At 43.8% G+C, this 19,270-nt stretch overlaps 1 protein-coding gene across 1 annotated transcript; it reads left to right on the top strand.

Annotated features, from left to right (window-relative positions):
- Window positions 1-4,407: 4,407 nt before the first annotated feature.
- On the top strand, window positions 4,408-18,376 carry LOC147002159 (cartilage-associated protein-like). The gene is made up of 5 exons (XM_085828326.1): window positions 4,408-4,455; window positions 4,948-5,119; window positions 8,466-8,594; window positions 16,301-16,446; window positions 18,308-18,376. Exons 1-5 carry the CDS (start codon window positions 4,408-4,410, stop codon window positions 18,374-18,376), a joined length of 564 nt encoding a protein of 187 aa, XP_085684452.1.
- The last annotated feature ends 894 nt before the right edge of the window (window positions 18,377-19,270 follow it).

Here is a 19,270-nt window from a genome sequence, read left to right as displayed (position 1 = left end):
CCATACAGGAGAGATGGCTCAGTGGTGAAGAGTACTGACTGCTCTTCTGAAGGTCCTGAGTTCAAATACCAGCAACCACATGGTGGCTCACAACCATGAACAATAAGATCTGACACCCTCTTCTGCAGTGTCTGAAGACAGTTGCTGTGTACCTAAAATAATAAATAAATAAATCTTTAAACAAAACAAAACAAAACAAAAAGAAACAAAACACAACAAAACAAAACAGGGCAATATGGCACCACTAAAACCCTACAATGCTACTAAGTAAGCTATGAATATCCTAACACACTTGTAACACAAGAAAAATCTAATCCAATGAAGATGGTAGAGGAAGAGAAAGTGGGGAGAAGCCTCGAAGATGTAGGCACAGGGGAAAAATTCCTGAATAGAACAGCAATGGCTTGTGCTGTAAGATCGAGAATTGACAAATGGGACCTCATGAAACTGCAAAGCTTCTGTAAGACAAAAGACACCGTCAATAAGACAAAAAGGCCACCAACAGATTGGGAAAGGATCTTTACCTATCCTAAATCAGACAGAGGACTAATATCCAATATCTATAAAGAACTCAAGAAGGTGGACTCCAGAAAATCAAATAACCCCATTAAAAAATGGGGCTCAGAGCTAAACAAAGAATTCTCACCTGAGGAATACCGAATGGCAGAGAAGCACCTGAAAAAATGTTCAACATCCTTAATCATCAGGGAAATGCAAATCAAAACAACCCTGAGATTCCACCTCACACCAGTCAGAATGGCTAAGATCAAAAATTCAGGTGACAGCAGATGCTGGCGAGGATGTGGAGAAAGAGGAACACTCCTCCGTTGTTGGTGAGATTGCAAGCTTGTACAACTACTCTGGAAATCAGTCTGGCGGTTTCTCAGAAAATTGGACATGGTACTACCAGAGGATCCTGCAATACCACTCCTGGGCATATATCCAAACGATGTTCCAACTAGTAAGAAAGAAACATGCTCCACTTTGTTCATAGCAGCCTTATTTATAATAGTCAGAAGCTGGAAAGAACCCAGATGCCCCTCAACAGAGGAATGGATACAAAAAATGTGGTACATTTACACAATGGAGAACTACTCAGCTATTAAAAAGAATGAATTTATGAAATTCCTAGGCAAATGGTTGGACCTGGAGGGCATTATCCTGAGTGAGGTAACCCAATCAAAAAAGAACTCAAATGATATGTACTCACTGATAAATGGATATTAGCCCAGAAACTTAGAATACCCAAGATATAAGTTACAATTTGCAAAACACGTGAAACTCAAGAAGAACAAAATCAAGTATGGACAATTTGCCCCTTCTTAGAATTGGGAACAAAACTCCCATGGAAGGAGTTACAGAGACAAAGTTTGGAGCTGAGACAAAAGGATGGACCATCTAGAGACTGCCATATCCAGGGATCCATCCCATAATCAGCCTCCAAAAGCTGACACCATTGCATACACTAGCAAGATTGTGCTGATAGGACCCTGATATAGCGGTCTCTAGTGAGACTATGCCGGGGAATAGCAAACACATAAGTGGAAGCTCACAGTCAGCTATTGGATGGATCACAGGACCCCAATGGAGGAGCTAGAGTTCAAAGCCAGCCTGGTCTACAAAGTGAGTTCCAGGACAGCCAGGGCTATACTGAGAAACCCTGTCTCGAAACAAACAAACAAACAAACAAAAACAAAAACAAAAACACACAAAAAAAAGAAATTAAAAAGAAAAAAAATCAATTTAAAATTTTATTTATTTATTTTATTGGTTATTTCATTAATTTACCCCAACCCCAGCTTCTATGGGGGAACTCCCCTATCTATCCACACACTCCTGCCTCAGCAGCCTACCATTCCCCTATGCTGGGGCATCAAGCCTCCATAGGACCAAAGGCCTCCTCTCACATTGATGCCAGATAAGGCAATCCTCTGCTACGTGTGCAGCTGGAGACATGGGTCCCTCCATGTGTACTCTTTGGTTGGTGGTTTAGTCCCTGGGAGATTTGGGGGGTCTGGTTGGCTAATATTGTTGTTCTGCCTATAGAGTTGCAAACCACTTCAGCTCCTTCAGTTTGTCCCCTAACTCCTCCACTGGGGTCTCTGTGGTCAGTCTGTTGGTTGGCTGCATGCATCAACATCTGTATTGGTCAGGCTCTGGAAGAGCCTCTCAGGAGACAGCTATATCATGCTCCAGTAAAGCACAATATTTCATCACACATTTTACATTTTATGGAAGTACACTGAAAAATGGGTGATCTACCTGTGTTCTGAGTGCTTATGAACATACAGTATTCTGTGATTATGACATTTCTGATTTGTAAAGTATATTTGAAAGCCTTTTAAATGATACAATTCAAAATATGAACAGAAGCCTTTTTGCAAGGACATGTGACTTTTCCTAGATAAAGCTCAAAGGTAGACAAATCTTAGAGGGTTCGGCCTTTCTATGGAAGATGAAGTCACATACAAAAAGTGTGTACATGGAAGGCTCCACAGGGTCAAGTTAGGAGCAGACATTGCACTAATTGCTGTCAAAGGCTCAGGTGATTCAAAAGGGTCCAAAGAGATGACCACAGATCCGTGACTTATCTTTGTTCCTCTCCATAGTTTGGGAAATCGTTTTTCAGGCTTCTTTGACATTTTTGTTTATTTAGATGTTCTCTTATTGTGTTCTATCACACTGTTTATAAGACTTCTAACTGATTTTAGACTCAATTCCTCCCTCTTGTTTCTCATATTCGAGTGCCTCAGGTGTTCCACAGCAGCCTTTCACTTCTGTCTACCAGGAAATGCAATGAGTCAAGTGACCTATTAAGATTCAACCATCTTTCTGGGCATGTACTCTCCAAGATGTTTTCTGTTCTGTCCTCTTCCCTTTTGGTAGTTTTCTGACTCTGATGAAATTATTAAGGAAGAGAAAAATGTGGAAAAAAAGACCAGGCACAGGGGAACTCAACATGGTGACTCCTTTGAGCCACGTTTCATTGTTACCAGGTAGAAACAATATCCATACTTTGATACGTTTCTAAGGACAGGGTCTAGAGACAAGGTGGCACCCAGAGGAAGGGACTAGAGAAAGGAGATGGATGATTATGGGGTAGATGCTAGGGACACTTTGCTCAGAAGCAAGAGTTCTCAAGTTTATTGTGAGGAGACACAATGCATTAAAACTAGAGAGACTGCCTATAAAGGGGAGCTACGCCTAGTCGTACAATGATGGAATGCAGGAAAATCAGACACACTTGTGAAGACAAAGGCCTTGAACCTAGTGAAGAGGGAAGACACTGAGAAAAACCACACTCCTCAGGTTATAAATTCATGTCCCTTCAAAGGGAAGCAGGCCAGATGATCACAGAAGAAGACCACAAATATGACCAACACAGAGAACAGATGCAGACTATGGCAAGATGGGTTCCAGAGGAGGTGAACCCCATTGCTCATTGAATATGGACAGTTCTTTATGGGAATTCCTTAAGCTACCCTCTGCATCTAGGAGCCTGAACCAAATATTCATTTAAAAAGAGCCAATGCTGGGGCCAGAGAGCAGGTCTCTCTCACTTGATAGATTAGAGACTCGGATATGTTGAATACTTCAATCATCCCAAATGGCAGTCCAGGTTGAGGAGCATAGGTTGGAAATGAGCACATCTTAACACTAGGCCTTTACTCAACAGGACATTGCAGATAGTACGTCTGGCAATCTAACAACTCTACTATTTTGGTACCACATGAAGCAAGAGTTAGCAGTGAACAGAAGATCATATATGGGCTGCTATAATTCCTGAAGGATGACAGGAAGGGGCTCTGTTCCTCCAGTATCACTGGGTCTACACTGCTAGATTATTACCTACAGAATTCTGTGAGTACAGGGAAAAAAACATTGTCGCTCACCAGTCAGACTGCCTCTCTCCAGGTTATACACAAACTGAAGACAATTTACGAACATTGTCCTGGTGAATCTCAGCTGTAAAATAGATGATATTCAGATACTAGACATGAAAGTATTAGATTATAGCATCTAGTTTAGCTGAGGTGGGACACCAAATAAACTGTGTGACATTATTGCTTAGGAAAGGATCAAGACTATATAAAAAGAAGAAAGTAAGCTGAAAACAGGCATTCATTTTTCTGTTTTTTTTTTTTTTTTTCGTTTGTTTTGGACTGGGTTGTAGTGTGACTCTGTCCCTCTGCAGTGAGGCCACTGCCACCCCAGGCCCCTGACTCAGGGAGTCACTTTTTCTCTGATCTGAATTTGATTTTATTGTCAAATACTTGCTCTATTTGGAGTTGAACTGAAGAGGAAATGTAGTCATTTGTGCTGGGGGGTGTAGCTCAGTGGTAGAGGGTTTGCATACCTGCACAGCACCCTGGGTTCATTCCCCAGCATTGTATAAAACTGGGCATGATGGTGCATACCCGTGAGTCCAGCACACAGCAGTTCAAGGTTCAGCTGGTAAGAGGGCTTAAAGGGTTGATGGGTTTTGCTGCCTAACCTGAGGAGTGTCTTGAGTTTGTAGGAAGGAACTGTCTCCTCTAAGACACCATCTGAGCTCTACAAGTCTACATGTGTGGCTCATGCCTGTGTACACACACAAGTGCTCACGCGCGCGCGTGCGCGCACACACACACACACACACAAAGAATGTAAAAGTAAAAATCCAGAAAGGAGGTCAAGCTCAACTTTAGCTACACAGAGAATTTGAGGTCAGCTTGGGCTATCCTGAGACTCTGGTTTAAAAAAAAAAAAGTGTCTGTTGTGAACATTGTAGGCAAATCCAGATCCACAGGCAGCCGCTTGGTTTGCGGCTAGTCAAGGGTCATCCAGGAGCGAGGAAGCACGGCTTGGGCAGAAGCAAGGCTTGGGCAGAGTCCTGGTTCTTTTGGGGAGACAAGCGTGTCTCGGGTTTGCCAGGACGGGGCGTCACCGCATCTTCTTGCTCTGCAGAACCTGTTTGTCTATGCAGTGCGGGCCTACAATGGGGAGAACTGGAGAATGTCCATTTCCAACATGGAGCTCACCCTTCCTGACTTTCTCAAGGCCTTCTATGAGTGCCTGGCTGCCTGCGAGGGATCGCGGGAGATCGAGGACTCCAAGGACTTCTACCTTTCCATAGCAGGTCGGTGATAGGCAGGGCCTATGCGCCCGAGGCATCTAAGGACCTCTCCCACCACCTCCCCCCCCCCTCTTTTTTCTTAGGAAAGGAAAGAAACATTTTTCTTGTTGACAGGATCTCACTGAATAGACCAGGCTAGCCTGCCTGTGTAGACCAGGCTGGTCTCAAACTCACAGAAATTCCCCTGCCTGCTGGGTGCTGGGATTAAAGGCATGGGCTACACCCAGTTTAGATTTGGGTTTGATACGGTGGACTTCTTGTCCCTTGTGGTCTTCCTTACTTTTTTCTTTATTGGTATCTGAATGGAATAGTTCCTCTCTCTTGTTTCCTATCCCTGATGATTCCACTGTGATTTAAATCTACTGAATCTTTTGTTTCTAGCATTCCTGCCTCTCCAACTCCGTCTATGTCCTCGTCTCTCATCCATCTTGCTGCCTTTCTGCCAACTTTCTATCTCTGTGTCCTTTTTCTTGAGACAGGTTCTCTGTGTAGCCCTGGCTGTCACGGACTCACTCTGTAGACCAGGCTGGCCCTGGATGCAGAGATCTGCCTGCCTCTGCCTCCCGAGGCTTGGGACCACTCCTCTGCTTGCTAACTTTCTCATCAACACCTGATTTACTTTCTCCTCCCTGTTCACCCATTTGCTCACCTCTTCAGTTGCTGGTCATTTTTTTTTAAATTTTTTATTAGGTATTTTCATCATTTACATGTCCAATGCTATCCCAAAAGTCCCCCATACCCACCCCCCCATTCCCCTACCCCCCACTCCCCCTTTTGGCCCTGGCATTCCCCTGTACTGGGGCATATAAAGTTTGCAAGTCCAATGGGCCTCTCCAGTGATGGCCGACTAGGCCATCTTTTGATACATATGCAGTTAGAGTCAAGAGCTCCGGGGAACTGGTTAGTTCATATTGTTGTTCCACCTATAGGGTAGTTGCTGGTCATTTTTAGGAAGAGATGTCTGAATGCTTTGTTCAGCATTTTAACTGTCCTGTTAGCTGGGAATCAGAAGTTGGGAGTCAGAGTCTCTTGGGGGCTTCTCGCCCAGCCTTGCACCCACGTTGAGCTTCTTTTTTCATTTATTTATTTGTTTATTTATTTTGTGTGTGCATGCGCTTGTGCACATGTGCCATGGTGTGGTGTGCGTGTAGAGGTCAGAGGACAACTCACAGGGCCGGTTCTCTCTTTGCCACGTGGGTCCCAGGGATCACCTCAGGCCATCCGGTCTTGGGCAGTTACTCTTACCCAGCAAACCATCTTGCTGACCTGTAAACCCAGTGGTTTTTTTTTTAAATTTTAATAAAGTAAATTGTTTTTTAAAGATTTTATTTATTTATTTTATGTATATGAGTACACTGTAGCTGTCTTCATACACACCAGAAGAGGGCATCTGATCCCAGTACAGATGGTTGTGAGCCACCATGTGGTTGCTGGGAATTGAACTCAGGACCTCAGGAAGAGCAGTCAGTGGTCTTAACTGCTGAGCTATTTCTCCAGCTCCCAACCCAGTTCTAAAGAAAGGCCCTTGGCTGCCACTACCATCAGAACAGCACGCCACTGGTGCCACCAACAGTGCTTCTAAGACATTTAAGCCAATTGCTGTGTAAATAGTTGTCCTTTGGGCTGAGCATGGTGGAGCTCACCTTTAATCTCAGCAATAGGATCCTGTGACTTCCAGGACAATTGGAGCTACATAATGAGACCTTTTCTCAAACAGCAACAACAAAAACAAGATTTCCTTCCTTGGTTTCTGACAGTTACATTGGGAGGGTCCGGTTTTGGCCGGAACAACTAGAAGTGGCTTTAGAACGTCCCACACAGACATGTGTGATAGCTGATATTCTCTTATCAGAGGTGCTGTTCATTTTATTTTATGTTTTCATGGCAATGCTGGGGGTTGAACCTAGGGCCTCACATACGCTTCATAAATGTTTCACCACAGTTAAGGCTCCGTCCCTGCCCGGTGCTGATAATTTGTAAGCATTTAAAGTGTTTTCAGCTTCTGCTGCGTCAGGGTTCATCTATCGCCTCACAAGTTAGATGTTAACAGGGGGACCCTGAGGACATCACAGTCCCTGCCTGCGTTCCTCAGTTCCAGCGTCACCCTAGAGAAGTCTTGCTGATATCATGTCCTTTTTCTATAAAAGTCATTTGTACATAAGTATCCCCCCGATTTTACATTCTCTTCTGGTTGTTTTCATTTGCCCCATTTTGTATATCCAAATTCACAATAGGACTTATGTTACCTGGGCTAGTGGTGTAGCTCTGGGGATAAAGTGCCTACGTGGTCCTGGGTTCAGTTTCCAGCTCTGTGCTATCTGGTCATGTGGTTGGTGCACCCCTGTTACCCCAGCCCTTGGGATCACAGGGTAGAGTCAGGAGGATGAGGAGGTCGGGTCATCCTCGGCTACACAGGAGTTCAAAGCCAGCCTGAGCTACATGAGACGATGGCTCAACTTTGTTTTCTTCCAACTTGACAATTAAATTTGTTGTTATTTTTGTGGTGCTGAGGATCAAACCCAGGGCCTAATGTATGTCAGGCAAGCCCTCTCCCATTGAGCTAGACCCCTAACCTTCAGTTAAATTGTATGAAAAAATGACAGTATTTATGGCATCTTAGGAGTGTAAGATTGTTAGTCATATTAATTTATATTAATATTTTTTAGTCATTAAAACATTTTATATTATATTTTTATTTATTTTGTGTGCATATGGTGGTGGTGGTGGGGCGTGTAGTGCCATGGCCTACTTGTGGCCAGAGGACAACTTGTGGATATTGGTTCTCTTTGTCTATGATGTGGGTTCTGAGTGTTGATTCATGCTACAGAAAACCCTTCCTGTACACTGTATGCTTGCTGAAGATGACAGTGACCAGGCCACATGCCTGGTGCTTATAGAAGGCAAAAGAACGTGATGGATCCCCTGAAACTGGAGTTACAGTTGTGAGCCACTCTGTGGTGTTGGGATCTGAACCTGGGACCTCTAGAAGAACAGCTGGTATTCACCAGGGAGCCATCCCTGCAGCCATGAGCTCTTTATTTTAAATGTTGCATTTCCCCCTTTACCTCCGTGTGTGTGGAAGGCAGGACTAGACTGAAGACAGCGAAGTGGCTGAGGCTGAATTGGTGATGCTTAGAGTGCACGAGGCCTTGGTTTTCATTGAGAGAGAGAATGAGAGAGGGTGAGAGAAGGGGGTGACAGAGAGAGAGAAAGAGAGAGACAGAGAGTCAGAGAGAGAAGGAGGGAGAGAGACAGAGACAGAAAGGGGAAGGTAGGGAGAGAGGGATTGAGGAGGGACACAGAGAGACAGGCAGACCGACTGTTCTAAGAATTTATATCTGTTTTTCAGATCACTATGTGGAAGTTCTGGAGTGTAAGATTCATTGTGAGGACACCCTCACCCCAGTCATAGGAGGCTATCCCATGGAGAAATTTGTGGCGACCATGTACCACTATTTACAGTTTGCGTATTACAAGTGTAAGTAACCCTGTGCAGAATATCCCTGCTTAGCTGTGGCGGCTGAGAAGGCCACCAAGGCCACACACATGCTAAGCACGAAGAGGCCGTCTGGCTCCCTGATTCAAGCAGAGACCCTGAGCTCTGAGCCCGGCTACTGACCTTGAACTCTGGGTTTTCCCTGCTGTTTTCTGGGAGATTTTTTTGCTTTCCAGGGTTGGAGATAAATAGTGTAGGTAAAACTTGGCCCCTTCCCCAGCCATACAGGCTGTCTGCCGGAAGAACCTTAAACTTGTCATCATAGAAAACAGCCACAAGGAGGCACCATTGAATCATCTTGGACCCGGTCAGTTCTGCCAGAGTTTTCTTAAATAAGGGTCTCTGTAGATTAGAAGAGGCTCTGGGCCCTTCCGGGCCGACCAGCAGCAGGGTAGCTAGGGCTCCAATCCAATCGCGCAGGACCTGAGACTGCATTAGTTAGTGAAGCAGAAAACCGGCCTGAGTAGGCGCACAAGCCCCTTTCGGACCGACCAGCACCGGTATAGCTAGGGCACAGAGTCGGCTGACACCCTCCAGCTACCCAGGACACCTGCCACGGGATCTTAAGACTTCTGGTGAGTGGAACACAGCGTCTGCTCCAATCTCTAAACAGAGACAACTATAACAACTAACTCCAGAGATTACCAGATGGCGAAAGGTAAATGTAATAATCTTACTAACAGAAACCAAGACCACTCACCATCACCAGAACCCAGCACTCCCACTTCACCCAGTCCAGGACACCCCAACACACCGGAAAAGCAAGACCCGGATCTAAAAGCAAATCTCATGATGATCGTAGAGGACATCAAGAAGGACTTTAATAACACACTTAAAGAAATACAGGAGAACACTGCTAAACAGATAGAAGACATTAAAGAGGAAGCACAAAAATCCCTTAAAGAATTGCAGGACAACACTGCTAGACAGGTAGAAGACATTAAAGAGGAAGCACAAAAATCCCTTAAAGAATTGCAGGAAAACCAGACCAAACAGGTGATGGAATTGAATAAAACCATCCAAGACCTAAAAAGGGAAGTAGACAGAATAAAGAAAACCCAAATTGAGGCAACACTGGAGATAGAAACCCTAGGAAAGAAATCTGGAACCATAGATGCGAGCATCAGCAACAGAATACAAGAGATGGAAGAGAGAAACTCAGGTGCAGAAGACTCCATAGTGAACATCGGCACAACAATCAAAGAAAATACAAAATCCAAAAAGATCCTAACTCAAAACATCCAGGAAATCCAGGACACAATGAGAAGACCAAACCTACAGATAATAGGAGTAGATGAGAATGAAGATTTCCAACTCAAAGGACCGGCAAATATCTTCAACAAAAATATAGAAGAAAACTTCCCAAACCTAAAGAAAGAGATGCCCATGAACATACAAGAAGCCTACAGAACTCCAAATAGACTGGACCAGAAAAGAAATTCCTCCTGACACATAATAATCAGAACAACAAATGCACTAAATAAAGATAGAATACTAAAAGCAGTAAGGGAAAAAGGTCAAGTAACATATAAAGGCAAGCCTATCAGAATTACACCAGATTTTTCACCAGAGACTATGAAAGCCAGAAGGGCCTGGACAGATGTAATACAGAAACTAAGAGAACACAAATTCCAGCCCAGGCTACTATACCCAGCCAAACTCTCAATTACCATAGATGGAGAAACCAAAGTATTCCATGACAAAACCAAATTCACACATTACCTTTCCACGAATCCAGCCCTTCAAAAGATAATAACAGAAAAAAACCAATACAAGGAAGGAAACCACGTCCTAGAAAAAGCAAGAAGGTAATCCCTCAACAAACCTAAAAGAAGACTGCCACAAGAACAGAATGCCAACTCTAACAACAAAAATAAAAGGAAGCAACAATTACTTCTCCCTAATATGTCTTAATATCAATGGACTCAACTCCCCAATAAAAAGACATAGACTAACAGACTGGCTACACAAACAGGACCAACATTTTTCTGTTTACAGGAAACTCATCTCAGAGAAAAAGATAGACACTACCTCAGAATGAAAGGCTGGAAAACAATTTTCCAAGCAAATGGTAGGAAGAAACAAGCTGGAGTAGCCATCCTAATATCTAATAAAATCGACTTCCAACCCAAAGTCATCAAAAAGACAAGGAAGGGCACTTCATACTCATCAAAGGTAAATCCTCCAAGAGGAGCTATCAATTCTGAATATCTATGCTCCAAATACAAGGGCAGCCACATTCATTAAAGATACTTTAGTAAAGCTCAAAGCACACATTGCATCCCACACAATAATAGTGGGAGACTTCAACATACCACTTTCACCAATGGACAGATCATGGAAGCAGAAACTAAAAAGAGACACAGTGAAACTAACAGAGGTTATGAAACAAATGGATCTGACAGATATCTACAGAACTTTTTTTTATTACGTATTTTCCTCAATTACATTTCCAATGTTATCCCAAAAGTCCCCCATACCCCCCCACTTCCCTACCCACCCATTCCCATTCTTTTGGCCCTGACATTCCCCTGTATTGGGGCATATAAAGTTTGCAAGTCCAATGGGCCTCTCTTTCCAGTGATGGCCGACTAGGCCATCTTTCGATACATATGCAGCTAGAGACAAGAGCTCCGGGGTACTGGTTCGTTCATCATGTTATTCCCCCTATAGGATTGCAAATCCCTTTAACTCCTTGGGTACTTTCTCTAGCTTCTCCATTGGGAGCTCTGTGATCCATCCAATAGCTGACTGTGAGCATCCACTTCTCTACAGAACTTTTTATCCTAAAATAAAAGGATATACCTTCTTCTCAGCACCTCATGGTACCTTCTCCAAAATTGACCACATAATTGGTCACAAAACAAGCCTCAACATATACAAAAATATTGAAATTGTCCCATGCACGCTATCAGATCACCATGGACTAAGACTGATCTTCAATAACAAAATAAATAATAGAAAGCCAACACACACGTGAAAACCAAACAACACTCTTCTCAACGATACCTTGGTCAAAGAAGGAATGAAAAAAGAAATTAAGGACTTTTTGGAATTAATGAAAATGAAGTCACAACATACCCAAACTTATGGGACACAATGAAAGCATTTCTAAGAGGAAAACTCATAGCTCTGAGTGCCTCCAAAAAGAAACTGGAAAGAGCACACATTAGCAGCTTGACAACACACCTAAAAGCTCTAGAACAAAAGGAAGCAAATTCACCCAAGAGGAGTAGACGGCAGGAAATAATCAAACTCAGGGGTGAAATCAACCAAGTGGAAACAAGAAGAACTATTCAAAGAATCAACCAATCGAGTAGCTGGTTCTTTGAGAAAATCAACAAGATAGATAAACCCTTAGCCAGACTCACTAGAGGGCATAGGGAAAGTATTCTAATTAAGAAAATCAGAAATGAAAAGGGAGAAATAACAACAGATCCTGAAGAAATCCAAAACACCATCAGATCCTTCTACAAAAGGCTATACTCAACAAAACTGGAGAACCTGGATGAAATGGACAAGTTTCTAGACATATACCAGGTACCAAAGTTAAATCAAGATCAGGTTAATGATCTAAACAGCTCTATATCCCCCAAAGAAATAGAAGAAGTCATTAATAGTCTCCCAACCAAAAAAAGCCCAGGACCAGATGGGTTTAGTGCAGAGTTCTATAAGACCTTCAAAGAAGATCTAATCCCAGTTCTTCACAAACTATTCCACAAAATAGAAACAGAAGCTACTCTACCCAACTCATTCTATGAAGCCACAATTACTCTGATACCTAAACCACAAAAAGACCCAACAAAGATAGAGAACTTCAGACCAATTTCCGTTATGAATATCGATGCAAAAATCCCCAATAAAGTTCTTGGTAACCGAATCCAAGAACACATCAAAACAATCATCCATCCTGACCAAGTAGGTTTCATCCCAGGGATGCAAGGATGGTTCAATATGCGGAAATCCATCAATGTAATCCAGTATATAAACAAACTCAAAGACAAAAACCACATGATCATCTCATTAGATGCTTAGAAAGCCTTTGACAAAATCCAACACCCCTTCATGATAAAAGTCTTGGAAATATCAGGAATTCAAGGCTCATACCTAAACATGATAAAAGCAATGTACAGCAAACCAGTAGCCAACATCAAAGTAAATGGTGAGAAGCTGGAAGAAATCCCACTAAAATCAGGGACTAGACAAGGCTGTCCACTCTCTCCCTACCTTTTCAACATTGTACTTGAAGTCCTAGCCAGAGCAATTAGACAACAAAAGGAGATCAAGGGGATACAAATTGGAAAAGAAGAAGTCAAAATATCACTCTTTGCAGATGATATGATAGTATTCATAAGTGACCCTAAAAATTCCACCAGAGAACTCCTAAGCCTGATAAACAGCTTCAATGAAGTAGCTGGATATAAAGTTAACTCAAGCAAGTCAATGGCCTTTCTGTACACAAAGGATAAACAGGCTGAGAAAGAAATTAGAGAAACAACACCCTTCTCAATAGTCACAAACAATATAAAATACCTTGGCGTGACTCTAACTAAGGAAGTGAAAGATCTGTATGACAAGAACTTCAAGTCTCTGAAGAAAAAAATTAAAGAAGATCTCAGAAGATGGAAAGACCTCACATGCTCATGGATTGGCAAGATCCACATTGTAAAAATGGCTCTCTTACCAAAAGCAATCTACAGATTCAATGCAATCCCCATCAAAATTCCAACTCAATTCTTCAAGGAATTAGAAAGGGCAATCTGCAAATTCATCTGGAACAACAAAAAACCTAGGATAGCAAAAACTCTTCTCAAAGATAAAAGATCCTCTGGTGGAATCACCAGTCCTGACCTAAAGCTGTACTACAGAGCAATTGTGATAAAAACTGCATGGTACTGGTATAATGACAGACAGGTAGACCAATGGAACAGAATTGAAGACCCTGAGATGAGCCCACACACCTATGGTCACTTTATCTTCGACAAGGGAGCTAAAACCATCCAGTGGAAAAAAGACAGCATTTTCAACAAATGGTGCTGGCACAACTGGCAGTTATCATATAGAAGAATGTGAATTGATCCATTCCTATCTCCTTGTACTAAGGTCAAATCTAAGTGGATTAAGGAACTCCACATAAAACCAGAGACACTGAAACTTATAGAGGATAAAGTAGGGAAAAGCCTCGAAGATATGGGTACAGGGGAAAAATTCCTGAATAGAACAGCAAAGGCTTGTGCTGTAAGATCGAGAATTGATAAATGGGACCTCATAAAGTTGCAAAGCCTCTGCAAGGCAAAAGACACCGTCAATAATACAAAAAGACCACCAACAGGCTGGGAAAGGATCTTTACCTATCCTAAATCAGATAGGGGACTAATATCCAATATATAAAAAGAACTCAAGAAGGTGGACTCCAGAAAATCAAATAACCCCATTAAAAAATGGGGCTCAGAACTGAACAAAGAATTCTCACCTGAGGAATACCGAATGGCAGAGAAGCACCTGAAAAAATGTTCAACATCCTTAATCATCAGGGAAATGCAACTCAAAACAACACTGAGATTCCACTTCACAGCAGTCAGAATGGCTAAGATCAAATATTCAGGTGACAGCAGATGCTGGCGAGGGTGTGGAGAAAGAGGAACACTCCTTCATTGTTGGTGGGATTGCAAGCTTGTACAATCACTCTGGAAATCAGTTTGGCGGTTCCTCAGAAAATTGGACATAGTACTACCGGAGGATCCAGCAATACCTCTCCTGGGCATATATCCAGAAGATGTTCCAACCAGTAAGAAGGACACATTCTCTACTATGTTCATAGCAGCCTTATTTATAGTAGCCAGAAGCTGGAAAGAACCCAGATGCCCCTCAACAGAGGAATGGATACAGAAAATGTGGTACATTTACACAATGGAATACTACTCAGCTATTAAAAGGAATGAATTTATGAAATTCCTAGGCAAATGGATGGACCTGGAGGGCATCATCCTGAGTGAGGTAACACAATCACAAAGGAACTCACACAATATGTACTCACTGATAAGTGGATATTAGCCCCAAAACTTAGGATACCCAAGATATAAGATACAATTTGTTAAACACACGAAACTCAAGAAGAACAAAGACCAAAGTGTGGACACTGTGCCCCTTCTTAGAATTGGGAACAAAACACCCATGGAAAGAGTTACAGAGATAAAGTTTGGAGCTGTGACGAACGGATGGACCATCTAAAGACTGCCATATCCAGGGATCCATCCCATAATCAGCTTCCAAACGCTGACACCATTGCATAAACTAGCAAGATTTTGCTGAACGGACCCTGATATAGCTGTCTCTTGTGAGACAAAGCCAGGGCCTAGCAAACACAGAAGTGGATGTTCACAGTCAGCTATTGGATGGATCACAGGGCCCCCAATGGAGGAGCTAGAGAAAGTACCCAAGAAGCTAAAGGGAACTGCAACCCTATAGGTGGAACAACATTATGAACTAACCAGTACCTTAGAGCTCTTGACTCTAGTTGTATATGTATCAAAAATGGCCTAGTAGGTCATCACTGGAAAGAGAGGCCCATAGGACTTGCAAACTTTATATGCCCCAATACAGGGGAACGCCAGTGTCAAAATGTGGAAGTGGGTGGGTAGGGGAGTGGGGGGTGTATTGGGGACTTTTTGGATAGCATTGGAAATGTAAATGAGGAAAATACCTAATAAAAAAATTAATTAAAAAAAAAAAGAAGTGGCTCTGGAAGGTACCAGGAAAAAATACCTTGTCTCACTTTTTCTTTGCTTGACTCCCCTGCCCCCCAAGACAAATGCCACCCTGCAGATCCCCCATGCTGTGGTGATGTAGTGGGTCCAGTTCTAAACAAGGAGGAGGGAGCAGGAAACCCGTTCACAGGGGATGACAAAACTAGGTCACCTTTGACTCTTCCAGTCCTGAGGGCCTATCATGATTTATCTTGTTGGTTTCTGTAGTGTGGAGTCTTTTATTTATGTTGTTTGTTTGTTTATGTATTTAGAAACTCAGTCTCATGTAGCCAAGGCTAGCCTCAAACTTACTATATATGACCTTAATTATTGATCTCCCTGCCTCCTCCTCCCAAATGCTGGGACTGTGTCAGCACTTACTATTTTATTAACATATATTAATTATATTGTTTATATATTTTAAATTCGTTATTATTAATACACACATATTAAATTATGTATGGTTTATGAAGAACTAGGGATTGAATCCAGGACTCCTTGTATGTTAAGCAAGCACTCTACCAACTGAGCCACAACCCCAGCCTTTGTTTCTGTCTTCCAAGTTTGATTCAGTTAGAGGAGGGCATGCCCTCTCTGGGAATTGTGGTCCTAGCCAGATGGGACCCAGGAGCTGCAGCCTCCAGCAGGAAGCCTGTGGCTAAGGAGCCTCTGTCCTCCTCAGGCCCAGTGTAGCCCAGGCCTTGAGTCCCATCACCTCCTGTGACTTGCCCTGACTGTCTGAAGCCAGCAGAATGAACACAGCCTGAGGGTGATCCGTGCTCTCTACTGTCCTTCAGGCTGTCCTGGGACCTAGGCCGTGCCCTGCCCACTTTCTGAGGTCTTTGACTGGAGGAAGGTCAAGCTTCCATGGGGGGGGGGGGTGACAGTCAGGAGCTGCAGGGCATGGCTCTCACCTGCCTGGCCTCTTCTCTCTGGTTGCAGTGAATGATCTGAAGAATGCAGCCCCGTGTGCCTTCAGCTACCTGCTCTTTGACCAGAGTGACAGGATCATGCAACAGAACCTGGTATACTATCAGTACCACCGGGACAAATGGGGCCTCTCGGACGAGCACTTCCAGCCCAGACCCGTGAGTGTCCCGCACTGGGTCCTGCTCACTCACTAGTCCCCCTTCCCGCACTGGTCCCTGCTCACTCATCCCTCTTCCTCACCTGCAGGAGGCTGGTTTCACCCTTCAGAGAGAATCAGCTCTGAAATGAAGGAACTCCACTGTTTCTGGTTACTGTTGGTCTCCCTGCCCTTCCCGAGTCAGGCCCTGACTCTGTAGCCCTGACTGACCCAGTAGTCACTGAGTAGACTAGACTGGCCTTGAACTCAGAGAGACACCACCCACCTGGCTTCTGGGTTCACAGGCATATGCCATCACACACTGCTTAATGTTTTTCTTATATTTTGACTTATTTGCCGTGTGTATGTACGTGGGCCTGCACGTGCAGCAGCCTGCAGTGGGGGCAGAGGATGACTTGTGAATCAACTCTCTCCTACCATGTGGGTCCTAGGGATTGAACTCAAGTGGTCAGGCTCGGTAGCAAGCACCTTTATGCAAGGAGCCATTCTCCAGGCCCGAGGCGTTTTAACTCCTTGTTCGAGTCCATGTATGTTTCTTCCCCCTTCCCTTTCTCCCTCTTGCTCTGGTTCTGCTCTCTCCAGCTCGTTCATTCCAGCCCATAGGTTTTTGGTTTTTTTTTTTTTTTCATTTGTTTCTCATTACAGATGGTTGTGAGCCACCATGTGGTTGCTGGGATTTGAACTCATGACCTCGGGAAGAGCAGTCAGTGTTCTTAACAGCTGAGCCATCTCTCCAGCCCTGGGACTGTGTATTTACTTATGCATTTATTGTTACAAAAATAGGGTTGGACTTCACATGCTGGTTTTGTAACTTACTTTGTGTCCCCAGCCCCCCTTTTTATGGCATTAGAAGCCAGGAGCTGCTTACAAGCTATGACGAGCATTCCATCACCTTCAGCCCTTGGTCTTTAGAGATAGGGTTTTGCTATCTAGCTCAGGCTGTTCTCAATGTTGCAATCCTCCTGCCTCTGCCTCCCAAGGGCTGGGGCTATAGACTTTTACGAATGAAATATCACTTAATTCCCTCGATAGATAGATAAATTTGAGGCTTTATACCTACAGTCGGGGCTAATTATATGTGACTTTCAAAACCTCTTTGCTGCTGTTGGGTATGGCGGCACGTGACTGTAACTCTAGCACCCTGGATGTAGAGGCGAGAGGATTATTATTAGGTTTGGGGCTACCCTGGGCTACAAAGCAATACACTGTCCCAATAAAACAGAAACAAATATATTTTTTTTCTATTCAAGTTTTTGTATACTGTCCTAGGATTTCATAAATTAATCTTCCATATCTCAATCCCTTGCTAAAGCACACATGCACACACTTCCTCAGTTGCTATGGTTTTTGTTTGTTTGTTTATGCTATGAGAATGAAACCCATGACTCATGTTCATTGGTCACATGCTCTGACACTAACCTACATTTCCAGTGCTTTTATTTTTTTAATTTTTGACAGCATCTCATGTAGTTCAGGCTAGCCTTGAACTTCTCCTGCCTTCACCTTCCAAGGTCCAGGATTACAGGCATGCACCACCACACTTGGCTTAGGCTGTGTTGGAGATGGGTCTCGGGGTTTCAAGCAAGCCAAGCAAGCATGGTACCAACTGAGCTTTAGCCCAGAATAAGCCCAGAATGAGCCCGCCCCCCTCAAGGGCCATGTTAGCATTTATATATCATAGAATCTGCCTTCGTATCTGCATACTTCAGTGGCTGTTGGGTATGTTCACACTCACACAGTCTTTCCTAGTGCATGCTTGTTAACCCTTTCATGCCTTGATTGAAATCCAGTACCCTGTGCTGCTTGCTGTTGACTCACATGAGAAGTCTGGTCACCCGACAGTTCTTTCTGTTTCTGAACAGGAAGCAGTTCAGTTCTTTAATGTGACGATGCTCCAGAAGGAACTGTACGACTTCGCTCAGAACACCTAATGGATGATGATGAGGTAAGCTCTCGTGCTCTGCACAGTGTGCCTGAGAGAAAACATGACTCGGGGCTCTGCTAGAGTCACTTCAAGGCTGGGTCCCCCTCCAATGGGAAACAGAAGGGGCCCTCGTGGATACAGCTGCTGTTGGGGTTTTAATGGAAGCCAGTGTTCTGGTTTGGAAAAGCACAGAGCTGGAAGCCCAGGCTGGACTGATGCTTCTCCTGTGGGGGAAATGTGTTTGGAGTATGCATTAGATTAGGAGAGAGAGAGAGAGAGAGAGAGAGAGAGAGAGAGAGAGAGAGAGAGAGAGAGAGAGAGAGAGAGAGAGAGAGAGAGAGAGAGAGAGAACGGGATGGATTGGGGGTGCTTGTCCCAGGACAGCCCTGTGCAGTCAGTCTCTGCTTCCCCCTTTTTGTGGGTTCCAGGGATTGAATTCAGGCCACCAGACATACAGGGCAACCACTTTACCCACTGACCCCTCCACCATGTTTTTACAGTGGAGTCTCTTACAGAACCTGGAGTTATTTATTCGGCTAAGACTGACTGCAGCGAGCTCTCAGGAGCCTCCTTTCTCTGTCCTCTTCCCCATGGTTGAGGTGACAGGCATGTGCTACTGTGCTTTGGAGCTGTGCACACACACACACACACATACACACACACACACACATACACACACAACACACACAGGTCCTCAAGCTTGAGAGCCAGACACTTTCCCATGGACCTGTCTCCCCAGTCCCCTCCCCCTTTTTTTTGGAGATAAGGTCTTGGCTTGTAGCCTAGGTTAGCCTTACCTGCCCTCTTTCCTGCACCAAGTCTAAAGCAATAGACTGCTAGGTGTGTCTCACCATGCCCTTTCTTTGGTTTTATTTACATTTATTTGTTTATTTATTTGTTG

This window comes from Mus caroli, unplaced genomic scaffold (assembly GCF_978045245.1).
Source record: "Mus caroli unplaced genomic scaffold, Mus_caroli_1 scaffold_11, whole genome shotgun sequence".
Taxonomy (NCBI): domain Eukaryota; kingdom Metazoa; phylum Chordata; class Mammalia; order Rodentia; family Muridae; genus Mus; species Mus caroli.
Note: the sequence above shows the minus strand (reverse complement) of the source record. Positions and strands in the feature narration are given on the sequence as shown.